The sequence below is a fragment of the Eumetopias jubatus genome, unplaced genomic scaffold, assembly GCF_037043125.1.
Source record: "Eumetopias jubatus isolate StellerSeaLion01/CBP00866 unplaced genomic scaffold, mEumJub1_p1.0 scaffold_7, whole genome shotgun sequence".
Lineage (NCBI taxonomy): Eukaryota > Metazoa > Chordata > Mammalia > Carnivora > Otariidae > Eumetopias > Eumetopias jubatus.
In genome coordinates, this window is record NW_028274813.1 from 11,969,916 (window position 1) to 11,989,287 (window position 19,372).

General features: G+C 51.0%; 1 protein-coding gene across 1 annotated transcript in view; it reads right to left on the reverse strand.

Annotated features, from left to right (window-relative positions):
- The window catches only part of SLC24A4 (solute carrier family 24 member 4), a 163,616-nt gene extending 150,432 nt beyond the window's left edge, over positions 1-13,184 (reverse strand). The window contains exons 1-2 of the mRNA XM_028099656.1: positions 12,887-13,184; positions 10,839-10,949 (exon numbers count right to left, since the gene is read on the reverse strand). Coding sequence (XP_027955457.1) covers positions 10,839-10,949; positions 12,887-13,016 — 241 coding nt within the window. The 5' untranslated portion in view covers positions 13,017-13,184. The remainder of the gene's footprint in view (positions 1-10,838; positions 10,950-12,886) is intronic.
- Between the last annotated feature and the right edge of the window lie 6,188 nt (positions 13,185-19,372).

Below are 19,372 nucleotides of genomic sequence, written 5' to 3' on the forward strand. Positions count from 1 at the left end.
GTTTGCCAACTTCACCCGGGGCCCCAGTACATTTCCCAGCCCCCCTCCTTCTGCTTTAAAAAAAAAGAGGAAAAAAAAAGTAATCTGATTCAGCCCCGGCCCTGGCTGAGCACTGACTCCTGCTAAATCCCCAAAGCCTAATTACTTACTATTCTGCACGGTAATCTTAGGAGGTGTTTGTTTGCGCTCTCCCCTCGGATAGCCAGTGAGCAAGATGCAGCAGTTGCTAGCAAGCACGGCTCCAGATACAGACATGAATCGGCCATCTCCCAGACACCATGTCTCTGCTTAGAATGTCCTCCCACTGCCACCTTCTCCCCTTTGAGGCTGGGATCAGAGGTCATCTCTGGGGAGGGCGCCCTTCCCCTAAACCAGGGCACTTTTTCCCCCCTTCCCCCCTTCCCTCCGAGGTAACTGCCACAGGTGGCTCTGTGTTATCTAAGCTCCCCCAGCCTGACCGCCCCCCCCCAATTCTGCTGCACACTCCCTGAGAGCAGGGCCCTGGGTCCCTCCCAGCTTCAGAGCCCAGCAGGGTGCAGAACGTGTAGACACTCAGAAGGGCATGTTGCATTGGATTCCTTGGGCTATTACCAGGAGACCCAGGGCTGGAGCCCTGCACCGTGCTGAGCAAGCAAAGGGTGCTGCAGGCCCACAAACGGAGCGCTTGTGCTGCCCCGTCTGGGTGGGGATGACCCACCAAGCAGGGAGCACCTTCGCTTCTCAACCCCACAGTGACTTCTGTTCCTTTCCCAAGGGGCACATCCATCGTCCTTTCAGGAGAAACTTTTGTAAACTGTTCCAGCACATCCTCTTATTTTTTTTTTAGTAAAATGCTATGCTCCAATGTCCTCAATAACGGACAATGTTTAATAAAAAAATTTTTTTAAACCTTTTCTGTTGAGTTGAAGGACTCTCTCTCTCTCCCACCCAAGGCAACACATGGCAATGTTTAATGATTTCCATTTTTAACTCGGGAGGAACGTTTCTCAGAGTTCAAGAGGAAGCCGAGTGGGCATGCTCTGGATTGCAGGAGGCCCGCATGGCATCAAGAGCGGAGAATCTGGAAGTCAGGGGGTAGCAGATGGCCCAGTAGGGAGGAGAGACTGCTAGCAGATGGCCCCAAGAGTTTGGATAAGGCGGGGGGAAAACTTAATAGCCAAAGAAATCCTGAGAAAGAAGAATAAAGTGGGAGGCAGTATACTTTCTGATTTCAAGCTAAACTATGAAGCTACAGTCATCAAAACAGTATGGTACTGCGTAGAAACAAACAGACCAATGGAACAGAACTGCAAGTACGGAAGCAAACCACACATATACAGTCAACTAGTCTTTGACAAGGAAGCCAAGAATACTTGATGGGTGGCTCAGTCATTTAAGCATCTGCCTTCAGCTCAGGTCATGATCTCAGGGTCCTGGGATCCAGCCCACATCGGGCTTCCTGTTCAGCAGGGAGTCTGCTTCTCCCTCTCCCCCTGCTGCTGCTCTCGTGCATGTACGGTCACTCTCTCTCTCTCTCTCTCTCTCTCTCTCTCTCTCGCAGAGCTCTAATAAATAAAATCTTTTTAAAAAAAAGAATACTTGATGGGGAAAAGAGTGTCTTCAATAAAAAAAGCACTTCAATAAATGCTGGAATAATTGGATATTTGTACGTAAACAGATAAAACTGGACCTGAATCTTACACCACTCAGAACAATTAACTCAAAATGGATTAAGAACCTAAACGGTAAGATGTGAAACCATGAAATTCCCCGAAGAAAACACAGGAGTAAAGCTCCTAGACGTGGGTCTTGGCAATGATTTTTTGGATACGACACCCAAAGCACAAATAACAAAAGCAAATATAAACGAGAGGGACTACATCAAATTAAACAGCTTCTGTACAACAAAAGAAGCTATCAACAAAGTGAAAAGACAACCTACAGAATGGAAAAAAAAAAAGTATTTGCAAACTATATAGCTAATAAGGGGTTACTACCCAAAATACATAAAGAACTCAGACAACAGCAAAAAAATAATAATGATCCAATGAAAAAATGGGCAAAGGACCTGAATAGACATTTCTACAAAGAAGATAAATGAAAGGCCAACAAATACATGACAAGATGATCAACATCACTAGTCATTAGGGAAACACAAAACTACAGTGAGAGACCATCTCACACCTGTTAGAATGGCTAGTATCCAAAAGAGTAACAAGTATCCATGAGCATGTGGAGAAACGGAACCCAGGGGACTGTTGGTGAGAATGCAAACTGGTGCAGCCACGGTGGAAAACAGTGTGGGGGATCCGTACTGTTCGATCCAGCAATCCCACTTCTGGGACTATATCCAAAGGAGATGAAAACACTAACTCGAAAAGATATTTGCACTCCCACGTTCATAGCAGCACTATTCACAATAGCCTAGACATGGAAACAACCTAAGTGTCCATTCATGGCTGGATGGATAAAGAAGTTGCATCTATAGGTATCCATGGAATATATCCAACAGAATACTATTCAGCCACAAAAAAGGAGGAAATCCTATCATTTGTGATAATATGGATGGACCTTGAAGGCATTGTGCTAAATCAGTCGAACAGTCAAATATTGCATGATCTCACTAATAGGTGGGGGGGAGGAGACAACCCAACTCACAGAAAAAGAGACCAGACTTGTGGTTACCAGCAGTGGAGGGTGGGGCCAGCAGATATCAGAGGCAGGTGGCCAAAAGGTACAAACTTCCAGTTATAAGAGAATTAAGTCCTAGGGGTGGAGCATACAACATGATGACTAAAGCAAACACTGTTGCATGATATACAGGAAAGCTGGGAAGAGAGTCAGTCCTATGCAGTCTCATCCTAAGGAGATTTTTTTTTTCTTTTTATCTATAGAAGATGGATGCTAGCTGAATATACTATGGTAATCATTTCACAATATATGTAAATCAAACCATCATACTAAAGCCTTAAACTTATACAGTGATATATGTCAATTATTTCTCAATAAAAGTAGGGAGGAGAAAGCTTTGATTGCAAACAAATCAGTATTAGAAACATACCAAGAGGCAGGGCCCACCCAGGTGTTTGCTACTGCAATGAACAGGCAGTCCCATTTCCCAGAGGGGTACCCAGGTGATAGGGTACCCAGACAGTGACAGAGACAAGAAGTCACAACAGGAGGTCTCCTCTCCAAATTGTCTCTTTCCACCCATCCATTGATAATTATGGAGAAGTCTATAGGCTCACAATTCAGGCCATCCAAATTAAAAGGCTCCACAGGGAATATTTAGGGCAGTGAAATTATTCTGTAGGATATTATAAGGGTAGCTACAGGTCATTGTACATTTATCAAAACTCATCGAAAGTACAACACAGAGTGAATTCTGATGTAAACTATGGACGTTAGTTAATAATATCAATTCTGGCTCATCAGTTGCAACAAATGTACCACATTAATATAAGATAAGGGAAGCTGGGGCGGGGAGGGATTCATATAGGAATTCTATTTTCCACTCAATTTTTCTGAAAACCTAAACTGCTCCAAAATGTAGTCTGTTAATTAAACACACACACACCCCTCCCCCCCCCACCCTGGCCTTGCTTCTTGCTGGCCAGGTGACCTTGGGCTAGTTACTTAATCTCTCTGGGTCTCCTGTCCTCATCTGCAAAATGAGGATACTAATAGCACACACGTAAAGGGCTGTTAGGAGCAGCATGTAAGTTAATGCAGGGATAGCACTTAGCATAGCACCCAGTACGGGGTATGCTGGTGGTAGCCATGATCATGATGACAACAGTCCTCATGTGCTCGGTATACCTTACATACTTCATACCTCCACACGTCATGTGCTTTCAGTCCTGCAGGTGAGGCAGGTAGGAACGGCTGCTATCCTCAATTTACAAAAGAGAAAACCTGAAGCTTAAAGAGCTTCTGTAACTGGCCCAAGGTCACACAGCTGACCAGCAGGGTGACCTGGGACTCACACCCACACATCTGCCTTCAACATGTCGAACTGTCTTCTCCAAGAAAGGGCTGGTGCTTGCTGGGACAGGAGCCCTTTCTGGCTGCAGGAGACAGAGCCAATACTAGAACCCAGATCTTTGGTCCCTAAGCCACTTGATCCGCCGTAGAACATCCCTGCCCCCAAGCCCCCAAAAAGCAAAGAGCAATCACACAGATGACAGGCTGCCATCTTCCTTGGCCTCCATTTGTCATCAGGCTGGTGTGATCAGGTTGGCCTCCTTTTGCGAGCCTATCACCGTCCCAAGGTGGTTGGTGACACTTTCCTCAAGAAGCCACCTGGCTCTTGGGGGTTGCCCCACCCAGAAAATGCCCTCCTAGGGCTGGAACTCCTCTCCCTGCCCCCCAACCCCCCCAGGACCGTAACGAGACTGTGAGCTCGCTGCCCACAGTAGCGAGTTCAATTCTTGCTTCTCTGAGTCGGGGTTTGCTTTTACATAACGACTTTAAAACTTGAGATGTGCCATTTATCTCCCGAGCCTGCTAGGGCAGCATTCGAACAGACACCCGTTCAGAATCCAGAATCCAGACGCTGCCTCGTGTCCCCAGGAACGCCGCACCTCCACACCCACATCCTGATGTACTTTTCGCACCTCTAGGTCCTCTCCTCCTACCCCTGCTTCCTGCACCTCTGCTCCCCACACAGGGGCTCCTTACGGAGACCCACCATGGCGCCCACCTGCTCAGTGACCTCATCTCCTCCCAGTCCAGCCTCCACACCAACTCCTGTGCGCGGGCCCACCCAGCTACCTCCACCTCTCCCCTCCCCTCCCACTGGCCGCCATCAGCCCCGGTACAGAACGAAAGGTGAGCCAGCCACAGAAGATGCTCCATCCAGCGCCCACACCCACTCCTCTGTTCTCCTGAAAGGCTAGGAACCACCTCCGTCCGCAGATCGTTCTCAAGCACCCCCTCACCCCGGCAGCCCTCTCTTCCCAGCCTTCCTTCTAGGGACATGGAAAGTCTGTGTCTTCCCTAAATGCCTACGCTGAAGCCCTAAGCCCTGAAGAAATGCTATTTCAAGATGGAGACTTTGGGAGGGGATCTGGGCTAGACCAGCTCATGGCGGGGAGCCCTCTGGTCTGATGGGATCAGAGGTCTTACGGGAAGGGGCCCCAGAGAGCTGGCTCTCACTAGCTCTCCCTCCTGGCCACAGGAGGACACAGCAAAATGAGGGCAGTCCACAAACCAGTGAGAGTTCTCATCAGAACCTGATCAGGCGGGCCCTCTGACCTTAGACTCCTGGCCTCCAGAACCGTGAGAAGAGGTATTTCTGCTGTTTAAGCTGCCCGGGCTATGGAATTCTGTTACGGCAGCCTGAGCAGAGACAGACATATAGCCACTGGACATTTCAAAAGGCATATGTGAAAAGCAGAAAACCAAACATGACAAAGCAAATCCCTCCAACATCAATAGGGGGGCAAAGCTCCCCTCTTTTTTGAATATGGGCACAGGATGTTGGGAACCCAAATGAAGAGGTGTGGCATCGTGGAGGACAGACCACCTGATTCAGCCTCACATGTGAGGGAAAAGGCAGTGTGAGAAGAGGGGGAGGCATGCCCACCCCAGCTTGACAGCCAACCTGTAAAGTAATGCCTCATTGGCGAGAGAAAAAAAAAAAAAAAACAACCTGACAGTTTTTCGATGCAGAGGCATGTTCTGCAAGGTGGACCATCCTCCAACATCCCAAATCCTCAAAATATTAAAAAAAAAAAAATTTGTTTCCAGGAGTAAAAAAACAAAAAAAACCCCCAAAAAACAAAAAACAACGTTTGGCAAGATGCTTACTTCTTACCTTGTCCTCATAAAACTCAAGTAACAAATAGTTTTCCAGTACCTATGATTCATAGGCCTTGTATCATGTCTGGGGTAAGCAGATAAGAAAAAAAAATAATGAAAACAGAAGCTCACATCTGAGCATGTGTATAAGTGCTTCATGGGTATTAACTCATTTATTTCTAACAACCCTCTGAGGTGGATGCAATTATCACCCCCTTTACTATCCCAGAAGGAAAAACTGAAGCAGATGCTGGGTTTAAAAAGCAAACACCACTCACCTTTTATATTCTAGTCGGGAGGCAAACCAACAATTTAACAATGCACAATTGTGCCTGCAAAGAGCCAGAACGAGAGAACCAGTGACCGGAAGGCTACTTTGGGTTGGGTGACCATTCTCGAGAAGGCCCGTGGGACACGTCAATGACACACCCATCTTGGAAGATCTTGGCGGGGGTGTTACAGCATGGTTCCCAGAAGACCCAGAAGTCGGCCCCACAACGGGCTCACCACCAGTTCTGATTTCATAGCTCAGAGCTAGGCCCAGGCACCTGCATTTTTCAGAGCCTCCAGGTGTTTCTCACCAGCAGAATCCCCGGTTCCTCCCTCGGCTGCCTTTTTACACCCCAGGTGTCACCGCCAGAGATGTGCAGAAACTCTTTGGTTCCTGAAGGTCTGCATCTCCCCCAGATTCCTGTGTTGATTCCTGTCCTCCTCTATTAAGGTGGTGGGACCTGGAGGTGCGGCCTCTGGGAGGTAATTAGGTTTGGAGGGGGGTCATGAGGATGGGGTTTCCCCATGATGGGATTCGTGCCCTCATGGAGAAGAGGAAGAGAGACCAGAGCCCAGATTCTCTCTCTCGACCCAGTGAGCCCACAGGGACGTGGGGGGCCCTCTGCAAACCAGGAACCACCCCTGGACCCTCCCAGCCTCCAGAACTGTGAGAAATACGGGTCTGTCAATTAAGGCACCCCGTCTCCGGTATTTTATTATGACAACCTGAGCTAAGACAGAGTCCAGAAGACTCAAAGTTGCAGCCTCTCACTATTTCGTGCATTTTATTTGGGACCCACTTCTCTTTTGTAGTGCTTGCTCTTCACAGACCGTGAAATAAAAACCTAGGTCCCGGAGGCCCAGATCTTAGGGGGAAGATAAACTAATGACTTCCCCCCAGACCTCAGTAGTCAAAAATGAAGATTTTTTTTTTATATAATTTCTCTACCTTCAAAAACGACACCAAACTGGTTTTCAAGAAAGTCTCTGTGTTACACCAAGTCTTAGCCTTCATTCAACACCCAAATATTTACTGGACTCCTGTGAAGGGTCAGGCAGTGTCCTAACCCAGTTCTTCTCTGCCTGTGGGGTGCACACGCATCACCCCGGGATCGCGTTAGGATGCAGATTCCGATGCAGAAGGCCTGGGGTGGGCCTGACACTCTGCATTCCCAGAAAGCTGCCTGGTGATGCCAACCACCCCAGACAGCAGGACTCTCACCCAGCGAGCACCACCCCTGGCTTCATCTCGGACTCACCTGGGAGCTCTTAAAAAATACGGCTTCCTGGGTCCCATCCCCAGACCCGTGATGGCAGCCACTCCAAGGCTGGGTCCTGGGCATTTCAGAAGCTCTTCCCTGACTGCAAGATGTGGGCAGGGTTAGGGATCACTCTTCTGGACACAGGGCAGTGAGCGAGGGAGCCCTCAAGGGGAATGGATGACAAATAAGTTACTTTAGATGGTGATACAGGTCATAAAAATATAGGGTAACGTGATGGGGGAGGCACTTAAGCCACAACACAGACCATGGGATGGGAACACCAGCAAGACCTGGGGAAGTGACCCCAGGCAGAGCCAAGAGCCCATTTTCCAGACCGAGTCTTCAGGAACGACTAGAGCAGGGTGCCCCAAAGCTTTCCCACAGGAGAAGCTATTCCTCTCACAGGGGAGGAGAAACACTCAGAGAAGCCCCCCCCCCCCCCCCCGCGAGACGTTCTTACAAAAACGTGAACTGACTTGTTGAAAACTGACTGGGGTGGGGGGTGCGGGTGCTTTAGCTCGGGATACTCTGACACAGCAGGAAATTCTTAAAGCTCCATCTTCCCACGTCCCTAGAAGACCTCACCTAGTAGACCAGGACTGGCGGAACGGACGCCGAGCAGAAGCCTCAGAGGATGCAAGAACCCCCTCTATGGTTCTTCCCGGGCGACTCCTTCACCCGTGGAGGGAGGAGGGCAGCCAGTGGGTGCCACCCTCCGTCACACCCCGAAACTCTAAGTGGGAGGAAGCTCTGGTCCACCTTTACTGAAGCAGCATTCCAGAAGCAGAGCCCGAGACTCAGGTCTAAGCCAGCCCACCCCCAGCCCTCCTCTGGCCCCAGCAAGCGGCTGAGGGGCCACGTGCCCCAAGCCAACAGGACTTCAGAACTCCCACGGAAGGATGGCAGCCATTGGGGCACACATTCTGCGGTCTGGAAGGCCAGAAGCTGGAGCCGTGGTAACCACCTTCCCACGCTGGAGGACTCCAGAGTCCAGAGACAGAGGGAAACTGAGTCATGACATTTAACCTTTGATCTCACACATTCAGTGACTGGCCCAATAAATTTCCCTTTTTCCGCTAAACCCAGTCTGGGGAGGTTTCCTGTCTTTGCCATCGAGGCCTGCCTCATGTAGACCGCAAGACTCCACACACCGCATCAGACCCAGTCACCCTCCTCTGAGCCCCTGAAAGCGGCCCCCTGGGGGCTGCTGACTACAGGACCTCTGCCGTCCTTCTTCCTCACCGAGTTTTCCCTGTGTCAAGAGCCGGTTTTCTCCACAACCGTAAGCTACTTGATGACAAGGGCTGTCTCTCATGCTTGCTTATAGCACGCCCCCCCAACCACTGCCACCACGTGCCCACCCCAGGGTAGGAGAGAGAACAGCAAGTGCGTGCTGTGTACGTGCTTGTGAACTGGACGGGGGCCCAGGGCCCAGGTGGCTGGAAGGGAAGTCGGGTCTCAGACCTGCCTGGGCGGGAAGGAAAGCTAGGGCAGGTGCGATGGAGTGGGGAAGCCATGGGTCTGGACCCAGGTGAACCAGGGATGCACCTGCCTGCCAAGAGGTCTTGGGGAGTCGCTAAACTTTGGAGCCCTGCCCCGTTCCTCATCGTCGCAAAAACACTGAAAGGATAAAAGTGCTTCACAGTCAAAATGCACTTTCATTCCATCATTCGACCAAACTTTATGGAGTCCTTCCTACATGCAGGGCCCTGTCCCAGAAACAGTTAACAAAAAGCATAAGGACAAGGCCAGGTCTTCCTGCCAAATAGGACGGACTGCTCCACAGTCAGTCGGATAACTTTGGATGAGAAAGTACACTGAAGATACGGGGCAATGAAGGAGCACATGAGACTCTATCCCAAGAAACAGGGCCCTGTCTAAGCCGATGTGGCCAGACTACAGGTGACAGAAGTTACAGGAGGAGGCCAGAGCCTGCCCAAAGTGAGGGCACCAGCAAGGCAGAAACCAAAGATGCACTACCCTGGATTCTTTACCCAGAGTAGCAAAGCATCCCCGGTCCTGTGGCTGGAGCTGATCCCCGCGTCTCAGGTCCCTGGAGGACATGGACCTCAATGTTGACCTCTGGCCTTACAAAGGTCACCTGTCAGTCCAGTCCATGCCCCCACCACTTCTGATAATGAAATAGGTCCGAGGGAGGTTAAATGATGGGATGAGCACCATCGCCTGCAGAGTGACTCACCAGGAATCTCTCAGGAATTAATGGTCCAAGTTCAAAGGGAATCCCCGGCAGCTTCTCTACAAGCCTGGACTCACCTACCCTCCACGTCCCACAAGGCCTTCTCAGAAGGCATCCTGAGGGAAGGGGGGTTGATGGTGTAGCAGACAGGCTTTGAGGGACAGCCCTGGCCTCCTGATGCCCATAGAACCAAACATATATTTAATCACACAGGCTGAGGTTCCAATGCTTCACCACTTACAAGACTTATGACTCTGAGCAACTCATGTCTTCCCCTAGAGGTCTCCTGACCTATAGAATGCAGAGAAGACCTGCCTACGAACACAAGTGAAGAAGAATGCCATCAAAACCTGGGTTTCCATTCCCATTTACACCCAGCCCCATCCAGGGCCTTAACAGATTTCCCCCAACAACCCCAGAACAGGAAGTACAATTCTGCCCATTTCACAGGTGGGAAAACAGACCCCAAAAGATGCTGTGACTTGCCGGGCAATGCGGTGGAAGAGCAAAGTGGCACCCATCTGCAGTAAGACCTCAAAGGTCTCAGCGGGCTTCTGAATGCTTCATCCCACTGGACCTTTCCCACAAAGACTCTGCTGGAGACAGAGTTCTGGCCCAGGACTGCCCTGAGGCCTGGGCAGCTTCCATTTGCCTCACCGCTTGCTGGTACACTCCCGAGAATCTTCTTCACCCATTTAAGCAAAACCTGCCCCTGGCAGGACAGATAAGAGGTCATCTCTGGGTCCCTACAGCCTCTGACCCCCTAGAGAATTCTGAACGGGAACAGCAAGACCATCTCCCACAGCAAGCAGAATCCATCCCCCACCCCCCGAGCCAGCACCGTACCCTGGGAACTCCCACTGTAGAGAGAGGACCCCAGCACTCAAGTGTCCTACCCCTGCAGGTGCCCTGGTGTGTTGCGACCCTGGTGGGAGGGTCATCCCAAAGTGCCACCTGCCAGAGCAGCCTTACTGCCCCTCGAGGTCCGTCAGATGGATATCATGAGCAAGAGGGAAAGAAAACAGACACCCAGGCGAGCACAATCAAGACAGCAGGGGGAAACACGGAGCTTTTAGGAGCATTGTGAGAACAAAAAAGGAAATTTCAAAACTCTCCAATGTGACCTTTCCTGTTGCTGGGTAAAGAAAGTACTTGAGTTGCTTAGCAGCACAACTGATTAATGCCCGTACGTTACCAATCTACACCTTTCAGCTACCCTTTCCCACTCGGGTTCATCAAACCACCTTTCTCAGCTCTGGCTGTCATGTCCACAGAAGCACCATCTCCAGGCCAAATGCCTTGAGGCAAGGGGGAGATGGATTTCTTACCAGGATCTGTGCAATTCCTAGCTGTCTCATTCCCGTTCACAGGTGCCATCAGCTTTCTATGTCTCCATGTGTCTGGTAAAACATGCTTGCTAGCAGAAGCTGTTTTATGCCCTGTATTGGAAGATAAGTCACAAACACCATTAGGTCAATATGGTGCCTCCATTCTTCCAATGACCTTACATGTCTGTATCTGGCTACACCAGCAACAGCCCTGTGTGACTATTTAGAGCCACCTGTTGGGAGTAATACAATGATTGGAAGCACAATATCACCTGCTTCACACACAGTAATCTGTTTCCTAGATCTGGTCCATTGTTTCTAGTCCCAGATGCGTCAGCCCGTGATCTGACCTTGGCCAAGAGGGCTCGGCCCCTCACAGGTGCAACAAGGATTTAGACAGGTAACCGTGAAGTTCTTGCCCAGTAAACATGCTCAGGTGTCCCTGCCCCCAGGGGAACTGCAAATGGCTATTAGGTCAGCAGGTAGGTGGAGAAGGTTGAGGGGGTCTGGCCCAGAGCTTCTCACCCTTAAATGTGCACAGAAAGCCCCTGGGGACCTTGTCAAAATGCAGATTCTGTTTCAGTAGGTCTAGGCTGGGCCCTGGGATCCTGTACTAACAAGCTCCTAGGTGATGCTCATTCTGCTGGTCCGAAGGCCACAGAGTAACAATGGAGAGTAGTGGTGTGGATGCCAGTGACCACACACAGTTAAACTCCTAAAGGTAATTCCTGATCTAGCAAATATGAACGAGTCTCACTTTAAGAGCTTCAGAGTATTCATTTACGTCTCCTCGTGTGCACACTGCCTCAGCTGGGTAATAATACCTCTTCTATAATGCTGACACTAAAGAGCCTCTAAGTATTTTGTTATTTCTGGTGTGTAGCTGAGGGGAAAAAAATACACTGACTTGCCCAATCGCAAAGCATCAGGTTAAGATGTTCAAATAACCTTTCTGGGTTTCTGTTGGAAAGAGCCATGTTTTGACCTTCTATCCTCAAATCACAAGTTGGGGTCTTGAAAAACAGTTTTTAAAGAGTTTAATCAAGTCCCACCTGATTTTTACCTACCACTATAAATCGCTCTAGATGATCTCTAATTGCTCAGAAAGGCACCCCCTGTTTTATCTCCATGTCCAGATTGCTAAATCACCTGCATTTCTTTCGTTTTTTATTAAATGTGAAGAAGCAATTCTTTCGTTTTTTATTAAATGTGAAGTAAAAGGTCCACCGTGTCCATCTAAAAATGGGAGTATTAGCCAAGTGAATGGCTTCTGAAGATTCCACATGGGCTCACATCCCCCACTCCGCCCCCAGTTTTTTTTTTTTTTCTAAGTTTCTTTCTCTCTCCACCTCAAATCTGCATATCCTAAGCAACTCCCAAATCCCTCCGTCTTAGATGAAGAAGTGTGAATTGTGGTTCCAGACACCAGAGCTCTCCTACCGTGGGGATTAAGAGGAGTTAACCGATCCTGAAACCTGGCAGCAACCTCCTGGGGGGGCTGCCCTCGACGTTTTTAGGGTTTGGAGAGGATGCGCCAGGACACCCAGCGCACTCCTTCGGCAAGGGGCGAGGGGAGGGCTCAGACTCAGTTCCCAGCCTCCGTATCTGGGTTTTCGAGAAACGCGGAGCACCACGGTCCTGGATCCGCAAAATTGTAAAGCGGACCACTCAGCTTGGTCCGCCCCGGGCTAAGAGAATTCACACCTGCACCCGCCTCTGCGCCGCGCGTTCCCCCCACGCACTCTGGGGACAGAACTCTGGCACGGAGCGGCCCGATGTTCAGGCTTTCATCTTGGTTAACGCAGACCTGCAGCCGCGTCCTGAGCCCCCAGGGGCCGCGCGCAGCTCAGGGAAACGAGCGCCACAGCTCAAAGCGTCGATGTCAGCCCTCCTGGGTGCGCTCTACCTGCCCGGTGGGGAGGGGACGGGGCTGGATGAATCCTTGGGACCAAGCTGGCGGGGAAGGAAGGGGAAACATCTCGGAACTACCCGGCGGCTTCCCAGCCCGAGCCCCTCAACTCCCCGGGCGGGCCCGCACCGGCACCTACCCAAGCTGCCAAAGAAGCCGGAGGCACAGCACACCAGGGCCAGCACCGCGCACACGAAGCCAACTTGCTGCGGCAGCATCTCTCGCCTCCTGCGAACTTTGCGCGGCCGGAGGGACCCGCGGAGGGCCATCCTGGAGCGCCCGGGTGCCGTCCTTGGGAGAGGATGGGGAGCTTCGGCGGCCGGAGCGCTATCTGTGGCGGAGCGACGCGAAGCTCAGAGGCGAGAGGCTCCCGGCCAAAGCTTCATGGCCCGCGGGCAAGGTCGGCGGGGAGGCCGGGAGAAGGGAGGTGGGGGCGCGCGGCACAGCCGGAGCTCAGAGTCCCGCGCGCGGCGTGCGCGCTCCGCGCACCATGGCTCGGGGGAGAGGAGGCGACGCCGGCACGGTGGCGCTGGCGGCCCTCGTTCGTAGGGCTGGCGCAGTCCCGGCGCTTGAGCCGCTACCTGCCCGCTCAGCCTCCGCGCGCTCGCCCGGCCGCAGCCCCGGCAGCAGTGCCCGGGGGGCGCCCGCGGGGAGCACTCAGTGCGCCCCCGCGCCCCGCGCCGCCGCTCCCACTCGCGGCATTCTCCCCCTCCAAGTTTGGCGGCGGCCGCCCAACAGCACCGCTCGCCTGCTTCCCGGCGAGCCCAAGCCCGGGCGGCCCAGCGCGCGCGCGCGCGGGGAGAAGGCAGGCTGGCGTCCCCCGGGACCGGCGACCCTCAGCGGCGAACGGCCTCGACGTCAGCCCTCCCGGGGGCGAGCTCTCCCCAGGAACTTTCTCTCCGGCTGCCGGCGCCTGCGTCTGCGAGGCCGTGGCGCCTCCCGCCCGCGGCTCTCGCCTCCCTTCTCCTCCCCTCCCGCCCGCCTCTCACCCCCCTCCTCAGCACGTGTACTCCTCCCCGAGGGCGCACTCGCCCGTGCGCTCCTCCCTTCCCCCCGTCAGGCTCAACTACTGACCAATATAATCGCCCCCCTCCCTCCCCTCTGGAGTCGAAACCATCCCTTCTCTACCCTCCGAGGCCGCTGCCAGAGAGGAACGGGGTTCTGGCAACGCAGGGACTCTCGGAACAAGGGTTTCTGTCGCGCGGCCGATGCTGTGCAGGCTCCCCACGACCCCCAAGGCGACCCGAGCCCCCCCCCCCGTTCTCTCCCCCCCACCCGGGGCGGCAGATGCACGAGAAGATTAATTGCTCGAGCGGAGCTAACAAACAGGCATGCACCAAGCCAACAGGCGCCCGCGCCCGCCGGGACCGCTCCTGCAAGGCTCTCGGGGCGGGCGGGGGAGCCGGCGGCTGGGGCGCAATGCCGACCTGCAAAACGCTCAAATCAGGCAGTGGGAGAAACCCCAGAGTTCCGCGGCCCCGCCGCCCGGAGTTGAGCTTTTGATGTTCTGCAGCCTTACCGCTTCGCAGGGCTCTCTTGTTTGGTCTGGTTTTGTTTTCCTCCTTGTCTCTGATCGACTCTCTAGTGTAAACCAGGAGGGAGAATTTCAGAAGAAGAGCTGCTGGAGTGGCATCCAGGTGCAAGCAAGCGGTGGGGCCCTGCCGAGGAAGGGCCTCAGCCCAGAGGGTTTGTGAATGCACCCCGAGACTGACTTCCCTCCCTGGCCAGTTCAGCACGCACCTAGCTTGGGACACACTAGGGGTTAAGTCCACTTAAAATCCTTTTTGGAACAAAGCCAGATCTGTTTAATTAAATAAATACACACCCACCGTGTGCAGGGACCCGTGCCAAGTGCCAGCCAGAGGACAAAAAAAAATGTGTAAGATCTAGTCCCTGCTTTCAAGGAACCCTAAATCAAAGGGGAGCCAGACCCTCCGCTACACCTCTATTTGATAGGTCAGTTCTAAAAGTCACTGTTATGCAGAACCTGCATTATTCCCTCACTACTCAATATGTGGTCCACCAGAGCATGAGCACTGCCTGGAAACTTGCAAGAAATGTAGGCTCCAAGGCTCTAGCCCAGATCTATTGAGTCTGAATGTGCATTTTTTCACAAGACCTCCTGGAGATTTGTGTGCACTTCCAAGTGTGAGAAGCATGGCTGGTTTGAGCCTGTCCCAGTGCCTCGAGATGGTCACCATCTGCACGATTCCTCTTGGTCTAAGCACAGATAATTGTGTTAGTCTGGCATAGGAGCACAAGTAAGAGGTACTTAGAGGACCAGGAAAGGGAGACGACGGTTCGCTAATTATTTTTCAGCAGCCCTATTTCAGTGCCTACAAGACACTGAAGGCATGAACACAAGACTAATTGCAGTGGAAACCCCTAGAGGAAAGGAAATGGAAAAGGCCGGTGTTCGTCTCCTATAGAACAGCGCAGGGCTCCCTATGGCCTATAGAGATGCCTCACCTACCATTAAGGCTTCTGCTCCATATGGGTGACTGTTACCAAGCATGCCTGCCAGGGATAAAAAGGCACTTTTCATATACTATTGAAGAATTTTCTTCTCATTGACTTGGCTGTACACAGATGCATTTATCAATAGCAAATAGAAAACCCTAGAATGTGTGAAATGTATCATTTGGAAAGCCAGCCAAGAGCCTTTGGCATCAAATGGAAGCCGAAGGAAAAAGTTAAAATGTTAATATGCCGTTGTCCTATCCATAAGACAGCCTTCGGGTCACATTGGTTAAAACAAGTCCAAGAAACAAAATGGCATCCGCTTACTAGGATTTAAAATTTTCTTAAAACTTTCGTCCGTGGAGCCCACCTAGGGGTGTTTAAAACAAATTTTTGAATCCGAAACAGGCCAAAGGAGTCATCAGGTGTCTGCCTTTAAACGTTTAGCCGGCTGTTTTATAGCACATTTGTTTTCTTTGACAGCTTCCACCTGCTTTCAGTTAATAGAACTCTTGGAATAATTTCACATGCACAAATGGATTCTTCTTCTTTGACAGTTTAAAAAGCAATTCGTTTGAATTGTACTTTTTGCTTCATTTCAATAGTGTCCATTACCAAATAGCCTCCACTCCATATCTAAAGACTCACCCTGCAGAAGAGAGAATTCGGTTTTATGTACCTTTCAGATTCAAAGCATTCAGGAGCATTTTCTAAGTCAGCAAGGCCATGGGGGCAAATGGGAAATGCATTTCTGGGTTTATCTCAGGCCCTCCGTCTGGCTTCAGTGCCACTGGATTCGGAGTATCCCCTTCATGACACTGCTTTCTTCTGATGAGACATAGTTGGAGACTCTCCACAAAGCCAAACAGTTTTGGCCATTTTAGTAGGAAGGCTCAGTCTGGGGATAGATATGATATTTTTTTTTCTTAAAATTTTTTCCTGTGACAGGAAGAATCTCACCATTTAATTCTTCTTACTTGGTTTTTTCAAGTTTACTAGAATGACCTTCTCTATAAATTCTAATTCCTCTTGCTCTGCCTTTCAGATGGCTGGAGGCAGTCAGCACCAGCTAGGGCAGTGGTTCTCAATCCTAAGCATGCCTCAGAATCTCCTGGAAGGTGTATTAAAACTCACAGGTCTGAGCCCCACCCCAGGGAGTGAGGTTCAGTAAGTTTGAGGTGGTGCCCAATAATTTGTATTTCCAGCAAGTTCCCAGGTGAAACTCAGGCTGCTGGTCCAGGGACCCCACTTTGAGAACCACTGGGCTAGGTTATGCCATGGTGACTCTAACAAACCACAAAAAGTTTGCTTCCAGGTGGCAAAATACGCAACCCCCAAATATGCCACTTTGGCATAAGGATTATTTTGAGCTGAAGGCAAATGGGAAGAAGCAGATACATGGAAAATCCTCTGCCCTTCCCCTATTTATGGGGACATAAATTTGTAAAGGTGTTCCCCCCCACCCACCCCCCACCAGGAAGGACAGATGTTAATCACACGTGGCAGCTCTAGATCCTTATCAGCCCAGAGACAGCACCAGAGAGATCTATCTAACAAATTTTGCTAAAACTAGCCCTTATCTACCAGTAGGTCCCCATATATTTGCCTTCCCACAATTTGCCACCCCTAAAAGCTCAAAGTCTTTCTTCCTTTGTCTTGTCCCTTCGCTAAAAATGTATTGTTCTTTTGTTCAGATGCGATACAAGCCGAAGTTCTAATCACCCCTTTGAGTCACTCACTATTGAGGGCTCCGGTGTGTACGTACGCACGATGCACATGTTCATAAATTTCTGTTTGTCTTTCTCTTGTTAATCTGTCTTTCATTGATCTAATTTATAGACCTCCAGCCAGGGAACCTAAGATGGATAACGGGAAAACAGTTTTTCTTCCCCTGTATGCTGTCTTGGGGGCAGCTATTCAGGTATCTGGGAGCAGCCGCAGTCTGAAACCTGGCCACTCGCCATGCCAGAGGGAGACCTCTGGAGGATCTGACACTGGCACTGGCAAGGGAATGTGCACGCTGGCCTGGAAGAGACATGCTCACCGCTACCCACCACTCATTGGCCAAAGCCAGTCCCAGGGTCCCACCAAACCACCAGGAGGTCCTGGAGTGCCATTCTTCCCCTGCTGGCTGAGATCTGAACTTCTTCAGTGGACTGCCCCAGTGACAACCCCAGGGCAGAACTCACGTCCCTCTCCCCTGCTTGTTAGAAACTTTCCTACCCGCCCCTCCCCACTACACTACCCACCCGCCCCTCTACACGCAGGGTAGAATGGGCCCCGCGTGTTGCAAAGCCGCGGACATGCATCTCCATGACACAGCCTGTGATATGAGTGAGAGTATCTGTCTCCTTCTGGCGAGCAAGGGCCTCAAGGACTTGCTGTCTTATCCGCAGCTCTGAACACAGTGCCCAGCACATTAGGTGCTTCATAAATATTTAGGAAATGAATAAATCAACACATTTTGGCTACAATGTGAAGACGATAAAGAATAGTTGTTGCCCCTGTTGGGTGGCGCCTGCTCTCATGATCCCTTTCGCGCCACCCTAAGTTTCCATTCATCTTCATTGTCAAGGTCACCAGCGACTTGTGGCTACATCTCAGTAGGATTTGACATGCTTGAATGCACCTTTCTACCAGTAGTCACATCTGTAACTTTCTGGATGGCACGTGCTTTTGGGTTTTCTCTTCCTTCTCTGACCAGCTCTTCCCTCAGCCCTCTGGGCTTCTGTCCTGGGCTCGTCTTTCTCACTCTTTCCTCTCTTCCCCTGGAGAGCTCATCAGTTCTCTGGATGGCACGATTTGCCTTCTGCTGCTGACTTAGAAGTCCAGAGCTAGAGTCTTCTCAGGAATGTAGGCCTGTGTATTCAGATTGCTCAAATCAAAAATCTGGGCTTCATCCTGGTCCTCCCGCCTCTTCCTCTCCTGCCCCGGTCTGTCACCACTAGGACCTCAGATGGGTCTACTTCTTGCCATCGCCGTGGACACCACGGGCCCTGTGCCTCTCTTGATCCCTACAGCGGACTTCTTAACCATATCTCGAAGGCCAGCCTGTCCATCACATTCCTATCTCCACTGGGCAGCTAGAGTAATCTTGCCGAAGAAGGAAAATCCGATTATGTCCCTTTCTTCCATGAAACCCTCAGAGACTCCCCGTTGCTCTCAGCACAGACTTCCAGCTCTTTAGCTTGACATAGGATCCTGCATGATCTAATCGGGGCTTTCCACATTGGCTGCACATTCGATTCACCTGAGGAACTTTTCAGCCCTGGGGGGGTGGGCGCTGGACATTGGTATTCTATCCAAGCGGCAGCCCCTTGCACCCCATCCTTCATCCTTCATCATTCCTTTCTTTTCACTCCAGGCTCCAGCCATTCAGAATTCCTTTCTTGTTCTTCAGGAGTGACCCTTGTCACATCTTTCTGGAACATGCCCTCCTACCTCTAAGGTCCCCTTCACCTGGCACTATGGACTGAATGTTTGTGTTCCCCCCAAAATGCATATGTGATGGCATTTGGAGGCGGGACCTTTGAGAGGTGATTATGAGGGTGGGACCTTCCTGGTAGGATCAGTAATAAATAAATAAAATAGTAAATAAAGTAAGCCCCTTATAAAAGGGGCTCAGCAAGCTCTCTCTCGTCTTTTGCCACGTGGGGGACACAACAAGAAGATGGCTGTCTAGGAACTTGGCAGTGGACCTCACCAGACACAAAATTTGCCAGCACCAGGATCCTGGACATTCCAGCCTCCAGAACTGTGAGAAATAAATGTCTGTTGTTTATAACCACTCGTTCTATGGTATTGTTGTTAGAGCAGCCTGAACTAAGACACCTGGTTAACTCTTTTGCTTCCAATCTTGAGGAAAATACCATTATTTCTGAGAAGACTTGCAGGACCACTGAAGTCTGAGTTAAGCGCCCCCCTCTTCTGTGTTTTTATGGTGCTTTGTATTTCTATCAAATAACTCATCAGGCCATATTATAATGACCTATTTGCTTGTGTATAGTTTCTCCCAGGCTCTAAGCTCTGTGGGGACAGGAACCACATCTACATTGCTCACAACCTGGATGTAGTAGGTGCTCAATAAATGCTCATGGAAGGAAGGGAGAGCATACCTGGCCCACACTCTGCACATGTGCTTCGGCCCGTTGTGTTGCTCCTACCA